The sequence below is a fragment of the Chinchilla lanigera genome, unplaced genomic scaffold (genome assembly GCF_000276665.1).
Source record: "Chinchilla lanigera isolate Chin_1 unplaced genomic scaffold, ChiLan1.0 scaffold00044, whole genome shotgun sequence".
Lineage (NCBI taxonomy): Eukaryota > Metazoa > Chordata > Mammalia > Rodentia > Chinchillidae > Chinchilla > Chinchilla lanigera.
Window position 1 is genome coordinate 2068763 of NW_004955445.1, and position 18507 is coordinate 2087269.

The 18507-nt window shown below is 45.6% G+C and overlaps 1 protein-coding gene across 1 annotated transcript; it reads right to left on the minus strand.

Annotated features, from left to right (window-relative positions):
• Positions 1–1028: 1028 nt before the first annotated feature.
• Rae1 (ribonucleic acid export 1) lies at positions 1029–15448 on the minus strand. Its single transcript, XM_005392255.2, has 12 exons — positions 15238–15448; positions 12831–12927; positions 12172–12276; positions 10408–10500; positions 7537–7623; positions 6501–6587; positions 6317–6388; positions 4978–5085; positions 2972–3078; positions 2812–2887; positions 2072–2266; positions 1029–1450 (listed from the first exon to the last, which is right to left on the minus strand). The coding sequence occupies exons 2-12, from the start codon at positions 12918–12920 to the stop codon at positions 1364–1366; spliced, it is 1107 nt and encodes a 368-aa protein (XP_005392312.1). The 5' UTR covers positions 12921–12927; positions 15238–15448; the 3' UTR covers positions 1029–1363.
• Between the last annotated feature and the right edge of the window lie 3059 nt (positions 15449–18507).

The window sequence follows — 18507 nt, forward strand, 5'->3', positions numbered from 1 at the left end:
ACTTGTTATTTTACCCTTTCCACACAGCCAGCTTGCAAAGGAGAAAATGAAACTTGGTATAAGGTAAAGGTGACAAGTAAGTTCCAACCTCAAATGAAAGTGGGCTGCAGAGAGTCAAGCTTGACTCTTCTCCCGGGGATCTTTCCTGCTTACTACATCTTCCCATACATGCAGGCTGTAAAGCCACACGGCTGACTCATAAAGGGAAGGGGAAATGAGCTATAAACACCTACGAAGTTCAGATTTTTCTAGTGCACCTGGCTTTCATCTCTAAAAACTAAATGCTCAGGCTGACAAACGGGCCAGGAGTTAGTGGGCCCGAATCCATTTAGGATTGACCAAAGCATGTAAACCACCGAGTGCAGGCAGTGTCGGCTAGCAGCAGATTTTATTGGGATCACTTTTTGGGAGTAGGCAAACATCGCTTACAAAATTACTGGTAAGATTTTTACATTCACCAAGTTCAGAGCTTACAAGCCAGCCCCAAACAAGGCACATGAAGCACAGGGTAAATTTACAACAGACCCAAACCTCAAATACTACATTGAGTCTCATCTTGGATACTTACCAGTTGGGAATTTCAACTGACATGAAGAGAAAGAAACATTCAAAATGACCACCGTGGGAACCCTGGCTCAAGAGCAGTTCCCATGCAGGAGACCTGGCTTCTCACTCGAAGGCCACCCAATTATCACCCACTTGGGGCTTCCAAGGGAACCCACAGAAGGCCTGTCACTCAGCAAAAGGAACAGTCCCCACTTCAGTGACGGAGCTGGAAACGCAGGGGACGCTCCAGCTGGGAATGAAGGAAGCAAAAGAGTAACACTTCAAACTCCGCCTGCCAAAGTGTGACGGGGCCAAGACATGAGACATGGCAGAAATAATCACAGCTCAGAATTCCTTCACTCGTAGGGCGCAAGATTTCTGCGAAGGGGCCTGAAATCCCAACTCAAAAGCCAGTGCTGAGCAGGATGACCACTTCCGGGACCACGGGGCAGGGCACCGGGGAGAACAAAGGGCGCCACCCGGCAGTCTTTAAAATACTTTATTACAAAATACAGTACAGGGCTCACACACGGTTTTCCAATACTCCCACAGAAACCGCCAACGAAGCACTGCCCAAGCCCCGCGCTGCCCAGCAGAATCTAACCTCTGCAGTCCTTTCAGTCCCCTCAGAGCTACAGGAGAACTGCAGCAGGCAGTGGAAGGGAGCGGCAAGTGGCCAAGGACGGCCCGCTGACGGCTGACCAAGGACACCATTTCCTCCCGTCCACGGCTGGCAGCCACCAACGGCTGGGGCAACATCCAGAGAGATGAGGCATCGTGGAGTCCTAACTCCTCACAACCCACAGGTCTCAGGCCTCTACTTCTTATTCCTGGGCTTTAGCTCTTCAGCTGCATTACGTAGGAAAATGTAATTTTTCTTCTGAGGATTATAAAATTCATGTCCCTAAAGAGGAAAAAAACCCCAAAGATTGTATTATTAAAAAGAGCAATTATGGGCACTTTTTATATGGTGACTCTTTTTTTTTGTACCAGGAATCAAAGGACCTTGTGCTCGCCAGACAGGCGTTGAGCTGCTGAGCTATATCCCCGGTCCTTTATATGATGGCTCTTACACTAAGCGCTTGAAGCATAGCATTCTTGGCAGAAACAAAAAACAGAGTGAAGAAAAACAAAAGCCAAATGTTAACAAAAGCCTGAGTTCTCAGAGAATAGGCGAAGGGGCACAGCGGGCAGCCGTGTCCTGCTGAGGGCTGGTTTCTTCCGGCCTCTCGGACCTCAGTGCCCAGGTAACTGTCACGCGTGTGCCCCACAGCCTGCTGAGCCCTCCCCTGCGTGTCCCTTCCCCTCTCCCAGCGCGGCCCTCTAGCTCACCAGGCTCCCGTGCCCCAGAGCAGAGTGCAGCTGGTCAGTCCACACTAACCTCCATAGCGTCATGAGGGGCCCTGCTGTGTCCCTTACAGGGAAGTGACACACAGCCAGTCAGAGAAGCTGAAGCCCAGGGCGCTGGCCCCGGAGTGTGGCTCCGCCTTGGTGTGCCTGAACAGGCAGGCCCAGGGATCCTCACCTTGGACCAGTCGTAACTTGACGCGTAGGCAAATATGTTGCCGTTGTGATTGAAGCAGCATGCCGATATTGGCTGGTCTAACTGTTCCGAGGTTTTGAGCTTTGTTCGGGCATCTTTGTCCCAGAAGCTGAACCTACCATCGGATCCCACGGTCGCGAGGGTGCCGTGAACAGGGTGGAAGGAGATCCCGTTCACCTGCAAGCGTTGACGTGCACAATGAGAGGCAGAGGCGGAGACACGCCGGGAAGCAGACTGCTGCCAACATTTGCTGCAGGAGTCGGGAAACAGACGCGACTCCAGTGCACTCCCCGCCGTGCTCCCTGACCTGCCTTCCGGCCCACAGTAAACCCTGCCTCTCACGCACACAGGCAGCGAGCTAAGGTGTGGGTGCGGCTGGCACGGCCAAGAAGCATGCCTCAGGACTTCCTTTTGCTCTTTTAGTGAGCACCAAGTCCTCAGTCCTAGCTATGAATGGAAACTCTACCAGCACTCACGAAGAAGGTAGAACATGCTCCCAAGGTCATAGGGTTCATTCCAAAACAAACCAAGAACAAAACCAGTCACAACACTAGAAAGGACGGAAAAGTAAAACCCACAGCATGAGCCCTGTCTCCAGACATGCACACACAGGCTCTCCCCTGGCTCATTGTTTCTGATCCTATAATCACGCTGAGAGCTGCCTCATCTCCAAGTCCAGCTCCTGTACACACCGGGTAAAAGCAAAGCTTCTAAGAACATACCGCATAGATGTCCTGAGGAGCCGAAGTGTTGGTTCCATTGGATCGATGACATTTAAAGGTGAAGTTATCCTTGGCGCTGAAAAAGAAAGGTCCAACTGAGCTTCACTTTTTAAAAAATTAAGTCTCAGTGAAAAATTCCAGTTGGCTGAGTCCCACTTACGGATTTGGGGGGTTGATGTAGTGAATAGCAACTCGCCCCTCAATACTCCCCAGGGCAAAACCAGTCGGCTTGTTCTGTTTGTCTTTAAAAATAGCCACACATCGATGCTACAGTTAAAGAAAGAGAAGTACATTACAACAATGCAAATGCAAGACTAGTTCATGTGAAAGCAAGTAACTGTTAGCCCCTTTCAGGTTTTAGAAAAACCACAAGCATTACGTACGTACACGTGACAAGATGGTTTGGCTGTGACTGTGACGAGCCACAGCCTGCTGACCTGTCCCTCTAGTCTCCAGTTGAGCCTCCTCGCTCTGCACGCTGGAGGCCGTGTCCACCCCAGCAGAGCAGTGTGTGCCCCAGAGCCCTTCTGGCTGCTCGGCTGCCCAGCACTTGTGAGGCGGGCACCCCAGATCCCCCACAGTCTGTCTCTCCGCTCAGCAGGGAAGCAGTGTGAGCCAAGCCGGTACCACAGGCAAGGAGGGCGAAGCATAAAATGGACAGGTCGGTGCTTCATAAAGAAGGTCGAGGTGAACGCAAGTAAGAGCAACGTTCCAGTCTCTACTTCAGTGAAGGTGCACATTGTAGGCGTCACACACAAACGGAACCCGTGCTTCCTCCTGTGCGGGCTCACTTCCCGTACTATCACCTTCTCCAGGTTCCGTGTTGCTGAACGTGGCAGGACTTTCTTCCTTTTTACGGGCTGAATAGTGTCATAGTACATACGTATATGCATCTTACCAGTGAACACTGAAATTAACAAAGGAATCCACTTCTCTCCTCAAAATGTAGATTTTGACTTTCCTAGATAAATACCTAGCTGGGTATTGTGGTGCATGCCTGTAATCCTAGCACTTGGGAAGCTGAGGCAGGAGGATCACAGAGTTCAAAGCCAGCCTGAACTACATAAAGGGACCTTGTTTCAAAAAAACCCAAAAAACAAGAAACAAAAAAGATGAACACCCAGGAGAGCTGCTACATCCTATGGTGGTCTTATTTTTAAGGTTTTCGGGAGTCTCCATACCATTTCCTGTAACAGCCACAGGACTTTGCACTCCTCTAACAGTGCACAGGGCTCTGACCTCTCTGCAGCTCTGCACCCGGATGCTTCCCTTTCCCCAGGGCTCTCCCTGGCACCGCCCCAGCGCCACCCTCCCCTGCCAGTTCCTCCCCACAGCGCCTGCGGACTCCCGTCCACTTGGGCGTCCACACTGGACACCTAGGAGCCAACGCAGATTCACCGCTCCTTTCTTTCTTCTTCATCTCATCAGGCTCCCTCACGTCCACATGGAAAACGTTTCGAGTCTGTTCCCTTCTCTCTCTCCCTCCCCCGCCACGTTACTCCAAGGCCTCTCAGCGCTCAGTCCAACACCCCATGACACTGATCTCCCAACTCTTCTGGGACAGGACAGCAAAAGCACAGGCAACACAAGCAAAGACAGTCAGGTCTGGTGTGCAGTCCTGCTGGGCTCAGGCCTCGGGGAGAAACACAAAGGAGCTGCAGAGCCGCTGGGCCTGCAGCTCCAGGCTGAGGCTGTAGGAGGCCAGGTTCCTGCAAAGGAAAACAGTCTGCCCAAACAAAGACAAGCAGGGAGTCGACCGTGAGCTTTTTCTGAGGAGGAGCTAACCCGACCTGCAGAGACCACGGCTGCGGAGGATGAGAAAGGCCCAGTAGTCCTGTGGCAAGTGGAAGGCTGAACTGAAGAGAAAAACCTCACAGCCAAGTTCACGTGACCAAGGCAGAATTAAAGCTGGAAGTGACAAATTTACAACAACAGAACCAATCCATGGAGATGTGTGACTTTTCCACATTTGGCCACCAGGGGGACGCGTGGTAAGGACAGGTAAGTCGGCCTCATGCACAGACAGCAGCACCTACTCACTAAGCACTGTCTCCTTAAATCCCCTGCTCTGAGAACTGGCTTTTCCGGGGCAACTGCAGCCCCTGTGAGCACCACCGGGCATACAACAGCTGCTGGCCACACGCTTCTCGGTGGACTCCGACTCACCTGGTGCTTCAGCGGAGACTCTATCCTCCGGAATTCGGAAGGGTGATTTTCTAGCTGGTAGACAATCAGACCCCTCTCTGCTGTTGCCACTACGGCCATTGGGTATATCTAGGGAATGGAGGAAAACAGACACACTTGAACAGTAGACTTTTTTTTGTATCAAAGAGTTAGACCCGTTTTTTTTTGGTGCCAGGAATTGAACTCAGGACCTTGTGCTTGCCAGGCAGGCGCTGCACCATTGAGCTATATCCTCAGCCCTAGATCAATTTTTTTGTTGTTGTTGTTTCTGGTACCGGAAATTGAACTCACAACCTCACGCTTGCCAGGCAAGTGCTGTGCCGCTAGCTAAATCCCCAGTCCCCCAGGTCAATTTTTAACTCACAAAATTCTTCGTTTAATAATTCAATGACAGCAACATGTTTCATAAAAACCTGGAGAAACTGTATTGGAAAGTAGGACACTCAAAATAGACTTATCTTTTTTTAAACTATAAAATATGTGACTCTTTATAAAATATTCTGAGGAACTGAGAATAAAATCACCCATACACGACAATGATGGACATGATGGTGTATTTTACTCTCTTTTTCCGATCATTCTGTGTATAAACACTTCTGTATAATTCATGCCCTGTACTCAAACCATGTCGCGTGAGCTCAGCCCATTCTTCACTTTTCCGAGAGCACCACCGTGGCTGCCCAGTACTCCCTCCAATGAGCCTACCTCAGGGGCACAGGCTCACTTAACCCTGTCAGCTCACTTCCAGGGTCCCACTACGTTACATCAAGCAACACCACCTGTGCCCAGCATTTTCTGAAGATGAATTCCTCAAAGCGGAATTACCGGGACAGCTGACAGAAAACTTTCAGACTATGACTAAACAGATGGAGAAAGCTCTTTAGTTTCCACCCTGTTACATTCACAGTCTCAAAGACAAGAACCACATCACAAAATATGCAAGTTTTCCTACCACAAGATAAATGTTACACTAGGGATGATGTAGCTAGCTGCATTTGGTCACACAAGTGACCAAAAACACCAGCAATTAGCAATTCTGGAATAAATGCAGTCCTCAGACCCTCTAGGACAACTAGGGCACACTGGATTCCTTCTACTAACATTGCTAGGGGTTTTTACTTTTGTCTTTTTGAGACAGGGTCTCGCTATGCAGTTCAGGCTGGCCTTGGGCTCACTTTGCAGGCCTGGCTGGTCTCGAACTTGCAACAATCCTCCTGCCTCAGCCTCCTGATCCTGAGGGGTTTTTAGATTACCCACTTCCTGCAGAGTGTCATAGGGATAATGTTTATTCTGTATTTTAGAAGGAAATGACATCCCTTACCACGTCAGCACAGTAACACCTTTCAGGGAGCTGCAAGACCATCATAGGATTTGATGACCGTGTATCCCAAAACTGGAAGCAAAAAGGAGAAGCAGAAAGTGACTGTTCAGAGCTGCAATCTACACGAGGTAAGAAAAATGTCCACCTTGATCAGGCCACACAAGGTTTGCATCACACGTTATACCTTCAAAGTCTTATCCCAGCTCCCGGTCATCACACAGCTGTAGGTTGGAGCCTTGATCCAATGTATAGTTTTAACAGGAGCATCATGCTTTCAACGGGACAAAAACAAACAGATCAATGTAACAGTGTGCTAGTTTAGTTCTACATTCAAAAAAGGGAGAATTTAAATACTATTATCACAGCCAAACAAAAAACAAAAAAAAAACCCAAAGGTATTTCAGTGTTTCCCCATGACCAAAAATACTCAACATGACAGAATATACATCTACTTCCCTTCTAACAAACTCTAATTTGACTTTTACTCACAAGACAGTAAGCCCCTCCCTGGGGGAATACTCAAAACTAGCGAAGAGCTGCACCAATTTATTTACCAAGGAGACACAAATTCAGGTCAGGGAGATGCTACCATCACACGCCATGATCAGTGTACTAGCACAGGGCTGGTTTCAGAGCACGCGATGCTGCTCTGGAAATGTGTCTGTGTCAAGAGGCTCCCCCGCAACAACCCCCAAATACCGAGGCCCTCCAGTTGCAGGCTCTCTCCTCGCCACTTCTGCTTCCCAGTACTCGCTGCATGCGTGCTGGCTGTGGTGGCTGGCTGGACTATCAAAGCTCTGTGGGTGTGTGGGGAAAGCCCCCTTACTCTCTTCTGTATTTCTAGCCCCTGATGACAGTGCCTAGCACAGGGCAAGCATTTAGTAAACATGCTGAAGAATGAGTGACCCAATCCAGCCAGGAAAAGGCAAGTCGCACACAATGCTGGGACTCAAACAAGTGAACGTCAAGGTTAAGCCACAGCACCTGACCCATGCCACGCATACACATAAGAAAGACCTGAAAGACAAATGCTCTGTGAAACACTACAAAAATGAGAATGGCTATAAAGCTGGTGCCATTTTTACTCTAATGAGGTCTCTGGCACACTTAAGTGACTTGATACAGGCAAACTGCAATTTGTCAACAGTAGAGAATTATTATAGTCAAAGAATGATCACAAGCCTGATCCTGCTTAGCTGTTTTGCAGAGGGCTTAGTCACCTGTGCAATCTGTATTGCTTGGTTACTGTTGAGGTCCCACATTTTGGCAGTTTTGTCACACGATGCTGTAAATACTTTGCTTCCATCCTAGAGAGAAAATTTGACATTCTAAGGAAACAATCTCTACACAAGCGTTCATATATTAAGTTGAACTATGTGTTCTGCAATTTTTATTATTCCAATTAGATGGAGGCCAGTGTATTGTAAACTAGTCATGAACAAACATTTCAGGTGTATATTTTATGAATTTACTAAGAGACGTCTACAAAAAAATGAGTAACACTTTGGAGTCATATAATGAAATTGAAGCCTCTCTCATCCCTGATTCTAGTTTTTTCTCAAAAGCAACTTTGGGCCACTTAAAAAATTTTTTTCTTCTTTTGATAAAATTTAATCCTTCAATAACTGCTGGTCCTATCTAAGCTAACGCAACTTTAAAAATAAGCAGTCATTGTGTAATGGCATTGAAGTCTAGTGTAGAACTCATAAAGCAAGCACACCATCACTGTAGCTTGAAAGCAGCCATACACATCATGTGATTGTGTGTGGCTCCATTCCAATAAAACTTTATTTAGTAGAAAAACAGGCCACGGGCCCAGTTTGCTACACAGCCATAGTTTACTAAGCCCTGGCTTACTTTTCAGAGCTCAAAAGCTCAACACCCCCCACACCAATATTTGAAGCTACAGTTTTCCACCTCGAAGAAGAGTTTATGCCTGCTCCTCCCTCCACTGATGAATTTACTGGGACAATGCCACAAATCCTTGTAACACAGCAATTTAACTACTAGAAGGCTGGGCAAACGGTGATGCCTCCTACTGAGGAATACTGCTCAGCCACAGGGACAGACTACTGACACACACACCACTGGGCTTTAACGCACTGTGCTGAGTAAAAGAAGCTAGTCTCACACCCTCCGTCCTATATAGGATCCCATCTTTACAGCAGTCCTGTAAAGCATAACTCAGGGACAGGAAACAGATGAGTGGCTTCCAGGGCCTGGGAGTCAGGATCTGACTGCAAAAGGGCAGGAGGGAATTTGGGGCCGGTGATTTGTTCTACGTCTTGAATGTGACTCTGTGTGTTTCTCAAAACATAGAACCATACACTAGAAGGTTCAGTGTGACTGCATGCGTAATAAAGGCCTCATAAATAAAATCTAACTAAAAAATAACCCAGTAACACTTGACTGCATAAAGAAGGGTACAAAGCCTCAGAAGGGGCCTGGAAGCTGAGATCATGGCACATCTGTCTCTTGCTTCTGCTGGGCGCAGCCAGGAGGTAGCAGTGCCAGGGGGAGGTGAGACCAGACGCTGTCCTCCCCCAGCACTCTGCTGCGAGCTGCAGCCTCTGCACAGTTCCAGGAGGGCCGCAGGTGCCTCGTCCAGCTTCCCTGCCAGCCTCTCTGTGAACAGTCACTTTACCACCACGCTCTTCTCAACCAGGGGAAAAAACAGAGCAGGGGGAAAAAAAGGAGGAAAATCTCAGATGTTCAGGATTTGGGGAAGAAAAAAAAATAATAATAAAAATAAAAACCACTTCAAATGTCTGATGTAGTGGTACTTATAACTTAATTGGTTCCACGAGATGCAGTAAGTACCAAAAATGACAAGTACCAAATAAACTGTTTTGGCTGGAAGGAGTAGGAAGTCATGCAGCAATTGACACCAACACGTTCCAGCCTGTACTTCAAGTACCAAACAAACGACAAGCGTGAGGACAAAATTTTCTGTTGTTTTTTTTTTTTTTTTTCGAGACAGGGTCTCGCTATGCAGTGCAGGCTGGCCTTGAGCTCACTTTGTAGCCCAGGCTAGTCTCAAACTCATAACGATCTTCCTGAGTGCTGGGATTATAGGTGTACACCACCATGCCTGGTGATGACAAAATTTTCACATCAAAATCAAGTACTAAGACACAAGTTTCAAAGCACTCAAATACCAAGGTATGATGGTAAGAGAAATGTATCTCTTTTTCCCCCTATGGGATTTTCTGATAGTAAAAATTTCTAATTTTAAAACAAAACTTTATCTGGGTGTAGTAGTACACTCCTGTAATCCCAGCATACTATGAGGTGGAGATCGAATGGTGACAAGTTTGAACCCAGTATGGGCTACTTAGTGAAACCTGTATAAAAACAAAAAATAAAGTATTCGAGATACAGCTCCATGCCAGCATCCTGGATTTAATCTCCAGTACTGCAAAATAAAAATTATAAATATAAATAGAAAACAACAAAGCTCATGGTGTATTTAAAGGCAGGGGTTTCAAGAAGTTGTATAATCCTTTGCCTAAAAGGTCAATAAAATCGTGGATTTTTTAGACACAAGAAATGCTTTCACAGAGATTATCTTACTTAAGTTAACATTAAGAGTATCAATAAACTACTGTACTCTTATTAAGAAATTTAGAATTCCTACAATGTGGGTACACATACTATATAGGTCAAGCATCCTTAATCCAAAAAATTAAAATATTCCAAATTTTTTTTTCTCTTGTTTTTTGAGATAGGATTTTGTTATATGGTTCAGGCTGGCCCTGAAGTCAGTATGTAGCCAGGCTGGCCTTGAACTTGAGGTGATCCTCCTTCCTCAGCCTCCTGAGTGCTTGGATTACAGGCATGTGCCACCGCACATGGCAGTATCCCAAACTTTTTCAGTGCCATCCACCACTCAACCAGCTAGATACACTCAAACAGTGAAGTCTATGTAAAATATTCCCCAATCTGGCAATTTCAAAATCTGACACACTTCTGGTCTTAGGCATTTCAGGTAAAGGGGCACTTAACCTCCATCTGTATTCAGGTTACTAATTATTCGGAATGACACAGTACTTCAAAGCAGAAAAGAACATTAGAAATGGAGGGAGGCGTACGTCGCTCCAGCAGACATCGAGGACAGGCCCAGTGTGCATCTGCTGGGCTTTTGGAATGGTCTGCCCATTGTCCTGGACTTCCCAGCAGCGAACCTGTGAGAGCGAGATGAGTCAGTGCAAGCCAAGCAATTCACGGTGTCTCTCATCCCCAATGGGTGCCACCATGTACTACTAGTCAAAGAACCAAGACTGGAGTGGACACTTGCCTTTCTATTCTGAATGATTTAGTTTTTTATCGCTTCCTATCTATAAATGTATTTTACTTAAGGGATCCTTTAAATGTAAGAAAACAAAACAGAACAAAACAAACTCAGCTTCTACCAGACACCCAGGGTTCACAGTTCCTGGTGGCTTCAATCTCCCTTCAATGTACCCACATTTTCTTGAAAAACTAGGTTATACAGCATCTTTACTTTGCAACCACAGCTTTTCTCACTTGTACCACTATTCTATTCATTTTAAAATATTTTTCAAACATTTAGTAGCAAATCAAATAAAATCTTTTGGAAACTACAGAGAAAGCAAGGTTGCTCAACCCTGATTCTTTCCTCCCTGTTCTCCCCCTGTCCTCCTCTCTTCCCTTCTCTGCCTCCCAGCTGCAGGCCAGTTGGAAATCTTTTCTGAGAACATTCACAGTGGCATCCCATCACATGAACACATCACAAATAACCACTGCTTTTGAATACTGCGACTTTCGTACTCTCACTAGCAGAAAGTCATCTGCAACACCAGACAGTGGCCAGGCACACACCCTGAGCCTGGCAGTGCAGATCTGTACCCAGCCTCAGCATGCAGATACAACCTGGGCTATCACTGCACGTCTCCACACCTTAGAACCCTGCCTGGTAACATGGAGGTGGCAGGAAGTTCTTTAGCTTTGCAAAGATGAATTCAGGTAATACATAAAAAGTAGCTTAGCACATCTCTGCAGTCCCAGAAGAATCAATGAGAGAAAGAGCTTAACGTTAAGGATGTCTGACAGATATTGCTAATTACTCTCCAGAAAAAAAGGTTCCATTTTATTTTTATTTTTTTGGTCTTTTTGAGACAGTCTTCTTATGCAGTTCAGGCTGACCTTGAGCTCACTCTGTAGCCCAGGCTGGCCTCGAACTCGAAAGTATCCTTCTGCCTCAGCCTCCCCAGTGCTGGGATTACAGGCATGCGCCACCACGCCCGGCTCTAATGTTCCAATTTTCATGCCTACCAGCAATACAGGTTTAAGTTTTTAAACCTTTTGTTAATTTGATTCAAAAAAAGTCTATCACATAAATCTGCCTCTTTCTGACTACGCATGTGGCTGAATAGTTTCAGTTTACTGTTTATGAAGTATCTCTTCACATCCTGTGATAATTTTTCCACCAGTTTTTATACCCTATAACTAATTCTTCTATACCTACATAATGAGAAATTATAATGACCACCCAAGACTTGTGTGATTGTCCAAAGTCTAAAAAGTTGAACAAATACCTGAAGAATATTTTCAAGATACCAAGAAAGGAAATCAGTGTACACCATCATGGGTAACATCCTTTTCAAAGAAGACCAATCTGGTTTGGGAATACTCTACAAGATACTGGACTAGCAATGGATATATGGTATCTCCACTCAGGAGGGCTCACAGCCTCTAAATTGGTTTCTTGAAAAAGGCCATGTATCAGCCTTAGCTCGGATTCATTTACTTGGCACAGAATGGAGCTAAAGGGCAAGGTAACCTTGCCCACACAGATGCATGATTGACAGAAGGTGCCCTTAGGAAGCACTTACATCATTGGCCCATGATCCTGCAATAAGAAAGTTCCCCGGCAAGGTTGGTGGGCTGAATGATAGACACCCGATGCTGTCATCAGGAGAAGATGTTACTTCAATATCCTGGGAAGGGAAAACCAGTGTTAAACCATACACGTCATTACAGCGTCAAAACTGCTTTCTCTCTCACTAAAGTATCAGGATGGACTTTCCTTGTCTCAAACACTGAACGAGACTTTTCCTCACTTTGAGCAAAGGGAGGAGTAATAAACAAGTCAAGTAAAGTACTAGCACTACCGGGACAAGAAGCAGACTCTAAATTAAAGGCCCAAAGCCGTGTTTACTGCCCACCAGTTCAGTCCTGCCTTCAGTGCTTGGTCCCAGTTACCGCCTGCCCTCACTCTCCTCTACCACGGAAACCCTGATTCTGCTGTCCTTCAGGGGAACTTTCAGGAGCACCTTCAGTGATTCTGGAGACCTGGCAAGTCAGGAAGAGTGGGGCATTCTCCGAGAGCCAGGTACTCCCGAGCTCCAGGCCTTCAGAAAGTATGGCTAGACAAAGTTTCAAACCTTTATGCCAAAGCCAGCTCCCAAGCCATCCCTTTTTCTCTTCCTGCCGCAGTAGGAAACTCTGGCCTGAACTCGTTCTACAAACCCTGTGCAGCTTTGTGTGGTACCTTCATAGGGTTGTGATTATCTGTGGTCGTACTGCCAAACATGCTGGTCCCACCAGTTCCAAAACCGGAGGTTGTTCCAAACAGACTCATTTTAGCTCTAAAAATAAAGTGGAAAATGTTAAGGGCAGCTCCTTTCTTAAGTAACACATATCAGTGAGATCCAATATAAAAATACTAAGCCCCAGAACAGAACTGCTCTAGGCTTCTCTCTTTAGGATCTATATTAATAGTAAGCAATTTCTTATTTCAGAACAGGTTTGCATTTACAGAAAATTGAAAAGACAGGAGAATTCCCATATTCTTTGTATCTAGTTCCCCTACTAATATATTAGTATGATAGATTTGTCATCACTAATGAGCCAATACAGATACACTATAGCAGAGTATTTTTTCAGTCACCAGCTAGGAAATAAATTTGGTGTTTCTTTACATAGCGTGAAACACTCAGCTATACAACAGAAATACAACAGTAAAAAAAGGTCCTCATGTAGAAGTTCACGTTCTTATTTTGGCACTCTGGTCTCTGCATGCAGTTAGTTAAAAAAACCACCAGTTCTAACAGAAATTCACAATTTCTTTTTTTTTTTTTTTGGGGGGGGACAAGGTTTCACTTTGTATTTCAGGTTGGTCTTGACCTCACTATGTAGCTCAGGCTGGTGCCTGCTAATCACATCCCTCCCTCAAATGTACAGATGCACTCAAAACACCAATTGGCTACATGATTGAACAAGCAAAAGAGCAACAGAGCTTCTGCAAGAAGAGTCCAGAAACCAATTAATCTGTGGCTCTGGTCATGTTATTTAGTTGTGATCCTCTCACCTACAAAATAGACACTAATACGGACTTCACAGTTATGAGGACTAAGCGAAGGTCTTGCATACAGTGCCTGAGACACAATCAGTTTTTTGTTTGTCTGTTTGTTTTGCAGTACTAAGGATTGAACCTAAGGACTTGAATAAGCTAAGTGTTCTACCACTGAGCTGCATCCACAGTCCTTATTTAATTTCATTTTGCGACAGGGTGATCCTCCTGCCTCAGCTTCCTGAGTAGTTGGGATTTAAAGTGTAGGCCACAAGCCTGGCTCAAAATAGGTTTTTGGTCATTTCTCTTACACCCCCTACCCCAACCTTCATGTTGCCACTAGAGATGAACCTGCAGGGCCCTAGACAAAGGTCAATGAAGTAGCAACCAACTAGTGTGCATCACACATCGTGCTGCAGGCACTGAGGAGCTCCAAGCACCTTCCTCTTCTCTCCCTCCTTACTGCACTCCTCTACTGGGTGCTTTAGCTCAAGCTAACCCCTCTCCCCCATCTTCTGATCCCAGTTCAAAAGTTGCCTCCTCCGAACCTTTAGGAGTGGTGGAAATGTACTAAAGCTGCACTGCAGTGACATTTAGACAACTGTATAAAATTTCCCAAACTCATCAAAACATGCACCTTAACTGGGTGGATTTAACGTTATGTAAGTTATACTTTGATAAAGCTGTCAGGCTTGAATTTTTTTTTTTTTTTTTTTAAAATCTCCTTTGAGGCTTCCCTAACATCCAACCTTCCATCACCCCGCTCCTCCGTTCTCTTCACTACAATTTCCTGTTTACAAGCTCTGCAGTGTGTGGAAGCGCACGCCTGGAAATCCAGCTCTAGAGAGGCTAGGCCGGGGGCTGGGGATTTAGCTCAGCGCACAGCATCCGCCTGGCAAGCGCAAGGTCGTGAGTTCGATTCCCGGTACTGGAAAAAAATACAAAAAAACAAAAAACAAAAAACAAAACACAAAAACGGCTGGGCCAAGAGGACTGGTTCGAGTTCGAGGCGAGCCTGGTCTATATAGTGAGTTCAAAGCCAGCCTGAACTGCAGAGCGAGGCCCTGTCTAAAATAAGAAAAAGAAAGAAAAGAGAAAAATGCAAGCTCTTCCCCGAGCGCGCTCGCTCCGGGGGGCGCTCTGCGGACTCCTCCCTTAAGCACCCCCGGCCGCGGCCCAGCGCCCGCCGCCCTGGAGCCCGTCTGCGGAAGCGCGTCCACACGCGCGCGTGCAAGAACCGATCACACACTCAATCTGGGGCCGGTGAGTCCCGAAACTGCTAACGGGGAAACAGGACCGGACCGAGAGACTGCTCCGAGGCGGTGACGTGCGTCTGAGAAGCCAGGCGGACGAGGACGGACGGAGGCGACAAACGTCGACGTGAACGCGGCGTAACCCTGCCCGAGCCTCAGTTTCCCCACAAGAACGACAAGATCAGACCCGCAGGGCCCCTTCCAGCTCGGACCTGTCTTCCGGCTGTGCCTAGGAAGCCCCGCCGCCAGGCCCGCTCGCTCCCCCGCGCCGCGCAGGGAGGCCACCTCCGCAGGGGGCTCTGCCCTCCGCCGGCGCCATGACGGCGGGAAGGAGGGTACGCGCACGGGCCTACCTGAGGGTCGCGCCGCGGCGGGACGGCGGCGGCGGTTAGCAGGAAGGAAGGCGAAGCCCGCACACTTGCTCTGGCGAGGAAGAAAAAAGGGCGAGACGGTGGGGCAGGAACCCCAAGCACTGGGGCGGAGGGGGGGGGGGGTCTCTTCAAACCAGTAACTGAAACTGCCCAATTACCGCGGAAACAGGGCGCACGCGCCCTCAAACCACTTCCGGCGTCGCCCGGAAGGCGTCGTAAAAGGCTCCGCCTTCCGTTTGGCGGTGACATGCGCAATAGAGATATTGGTGTTAAAAGGAAGTCCTTCTGCCAGCAGTTTGCGAATTGGTGGAAAGTTGCGGCGGGTTGTTAAGCAACTACTTCTGTCCATTCGCAACTCAGGCTTGCGAAAAGTGGAGTTTTCGTTTTAATAGTTGTCATATTTGACGTGTTTAAACCTTTAAAAAATCTTATTACTGCCAATTCGGAGGAGCTGCCTTTCAGCCAACTAAGGCGCCCCGACCCTCCCCGGGGGCTCCTGGATCCCTCAGGTTTCCTGCAGCGCTTGTGGGGATAATGATACCTAACTTGCCGGGGGTTCCTCATTAGGTTAAGTGAAATCACATGCGAGCGCCTCTTGCTCCATAGTGAGACTCTATCTTAAAAAACAAAACAAACAAAAAATAAAATAAAATAAGAGAATCAACAGAATTTGTAGCCGTGGATGTGATTATTGAGTCATACTGTATAGATAAAAACATAATTTAAAAATAGAAAATATTTGGATCTTGATTTTGGCTGTGGATGTATTCACGACAGTAAACTTTTCTGTCATTTTTTACACATGTGGATATTCATGACTGATCAGTTTATATTTCTTTTGTTTTTTGTTTTGTTTTGTTTTGTTTGAGACAGGGTCTCACTATGTAGCCCAGGCTGGCCTCAAACTCGTGTCGATCCTCCTGCCTCAGCTTCCCAAGTGCTGGGTTTATAGGTGTGCCCCACCGCGCCTGGTTTTTATTTCATTTTTAAGTGAATAAGGTGTTTATAATTTTAGTATCGATTACTTTTCATTTGAAGTGATGTTTAATTTTGAAATTTTATTTAAAATGCTTTAATATGTCAGCATACATTTTTGTGAGCAGTGTGATTGAAAAGCGTACATATTACTGGTAACGTCACAGAGAATTGGGGCATCTAACACAGATTCTTGTCATGAAGCACTCAGCCTCATATAAAAATCCTCATTGTTTTCTTTTCTTTCTTTCTTTCTTTTTGTGTGTGTGTCTTTTTGAGACAAGGTCTCACTATGCAGTGCAGGCTGGCCTTGAGCTCACTTTGTAGCCCAGGCTGGCATTGAACTTGCAACAATCCTCCTGCCTCAGCCTCCCGAGTGCTGGGCTTACAGGCGTGCGCCACCATGCCTGGCCTCCTCATTGTTTACTGCAACCTTTTTTGTATGTGTGTTTTAGAATCTTTTGCCCCAATTCTCTATAAAAAAAATCTTAAGGAAATTTCACCCAAAATAGCGGAAGGAATTGAAAGAACAGTGAACTTCTGCCAGCAGAGGGCAGACTTGGCTTTTTTATGAGAATTTTTTGGGGATGGGAAGGAGACAGACCTTGGAGAGCAGAATCCACTGAACCAGTAGAAGTTAAGAGCTGCTCAATAATGTACTACAAAAGCATTCCGCTCGGGACAGGGATATAGCTCACAATATAAGTGCGTGCCTGGCAAGTGCAAGGTCCTGGGTTCGATTCCTGGTACCAAAAAAAAAAAAAAAATCCACTGAAAATATTGTAATGTACATGTACACGCAGCTTAGTTTTGAAAGCATCTGTTTCTTTCAGCACCATTGAACCAGTACCTACATCAAACTAACAGTTCAGCTGAGAGACATTCATGAAGGAAGCCATGGGTGGGAACTGGGGGTTTTCTGCCTATTTTTGAACAAAATACACGATGTCTTTTTTCATGAAATAGTAACTTCTGAAATCACTTAGCATCATCCAGGGTGACAGTTAAATTTCCCAGAAAACTGGATATTACAAGCAGCTTTTATTTTATGAGGGTCATTATGAACCCTTAAGGAAAACCAAGACCCTCTGAACATCTTTCTGTTGTACTAGTTTCTATTTCTGTTCATTTTAACTATAAACAGATTCCAGTCCAATATTCTTCATAGATTAAAATATGGAAGCATTAAAAATAGATAAAAGAGATGACAGTAGAAAGGATATCTGTTGTCAGTTGTTATTTTAAATTGCTATTTTACAGTAATCTTTTGCAAATAAATTTTATGATTAGAATTCTAGATGGATCCCAAATACCTAGTAGAATTACATTTTCATCTGCATCCAATAAACATAGGAAGAAAAGCCAAATTGTAATGTATGTTGCTCTCTCCATATTCATTTCCCAAATAATGGAAAATTATTTTAAGTAAATTTCCAATCATAAGCTTTAGATGATTTAACTGCACACTATTTTCAAATGTTTTTCCAGATATCAATGACTTGTAGATTTGTTATTCCCTCCCATTTTTGACAGTGTACCCTAGTCCAGATGTTTGCTGGGTTAAACATATTTCTAATGTAGTAACTTCCTCTTTGTTACATGTTGAGAGATTAAGTACGGGAGAAGTGTAAAGAGAAACTTTGTGATGTATAAATCTTATTTAGAATTTTTGCTGGTCTCACGAGTAAGTCCAATTAACAGCATGCCGGACAGAATGTTTTCAAGATAAAATGTTTAGTATCTTTGTGTCCATGGAACATAATGTATTTGTTAACGTCACAGGTGTGGCACCAGGACACTTTGATTTGGCACCTAGCCAACAAGATGCAGACCTTCCTTTAGCAGTGTGTGTACCAGCCCACATGTGCAGCATTTTGCACACACTGATGTGAGATACAGACGCTCAGGTTTAAATTTAGTTATGTGACCTTGGGAAAGTGACTTAAACTCTCTGTACCTTTACATTTCCATCTTCAAAATGGGGATGATAATAAAAGTGCTTAGCTCAGATGGGTGTGGAGATGAAAAGAATTATTGTTTGCAAAACACCTAGAAAGATACCTGGAAGAAAATAAATGCTATTTACATATTTTCTTTGGTTATTATATTTTAAAAATTTTAATCCTTACCATAACCTTTTCGGTGGGGCCAGTGTCAAGAGTGTGCAACCCGTGTAGTCTCTCAGGACCCTAGCCTGAGAAGGGCCCCTCCTTGGTTTAACTCATTTCTATCTCCTCGAAATTCTTAACCATTGAAACTAACCCCTTCCCCCACTTG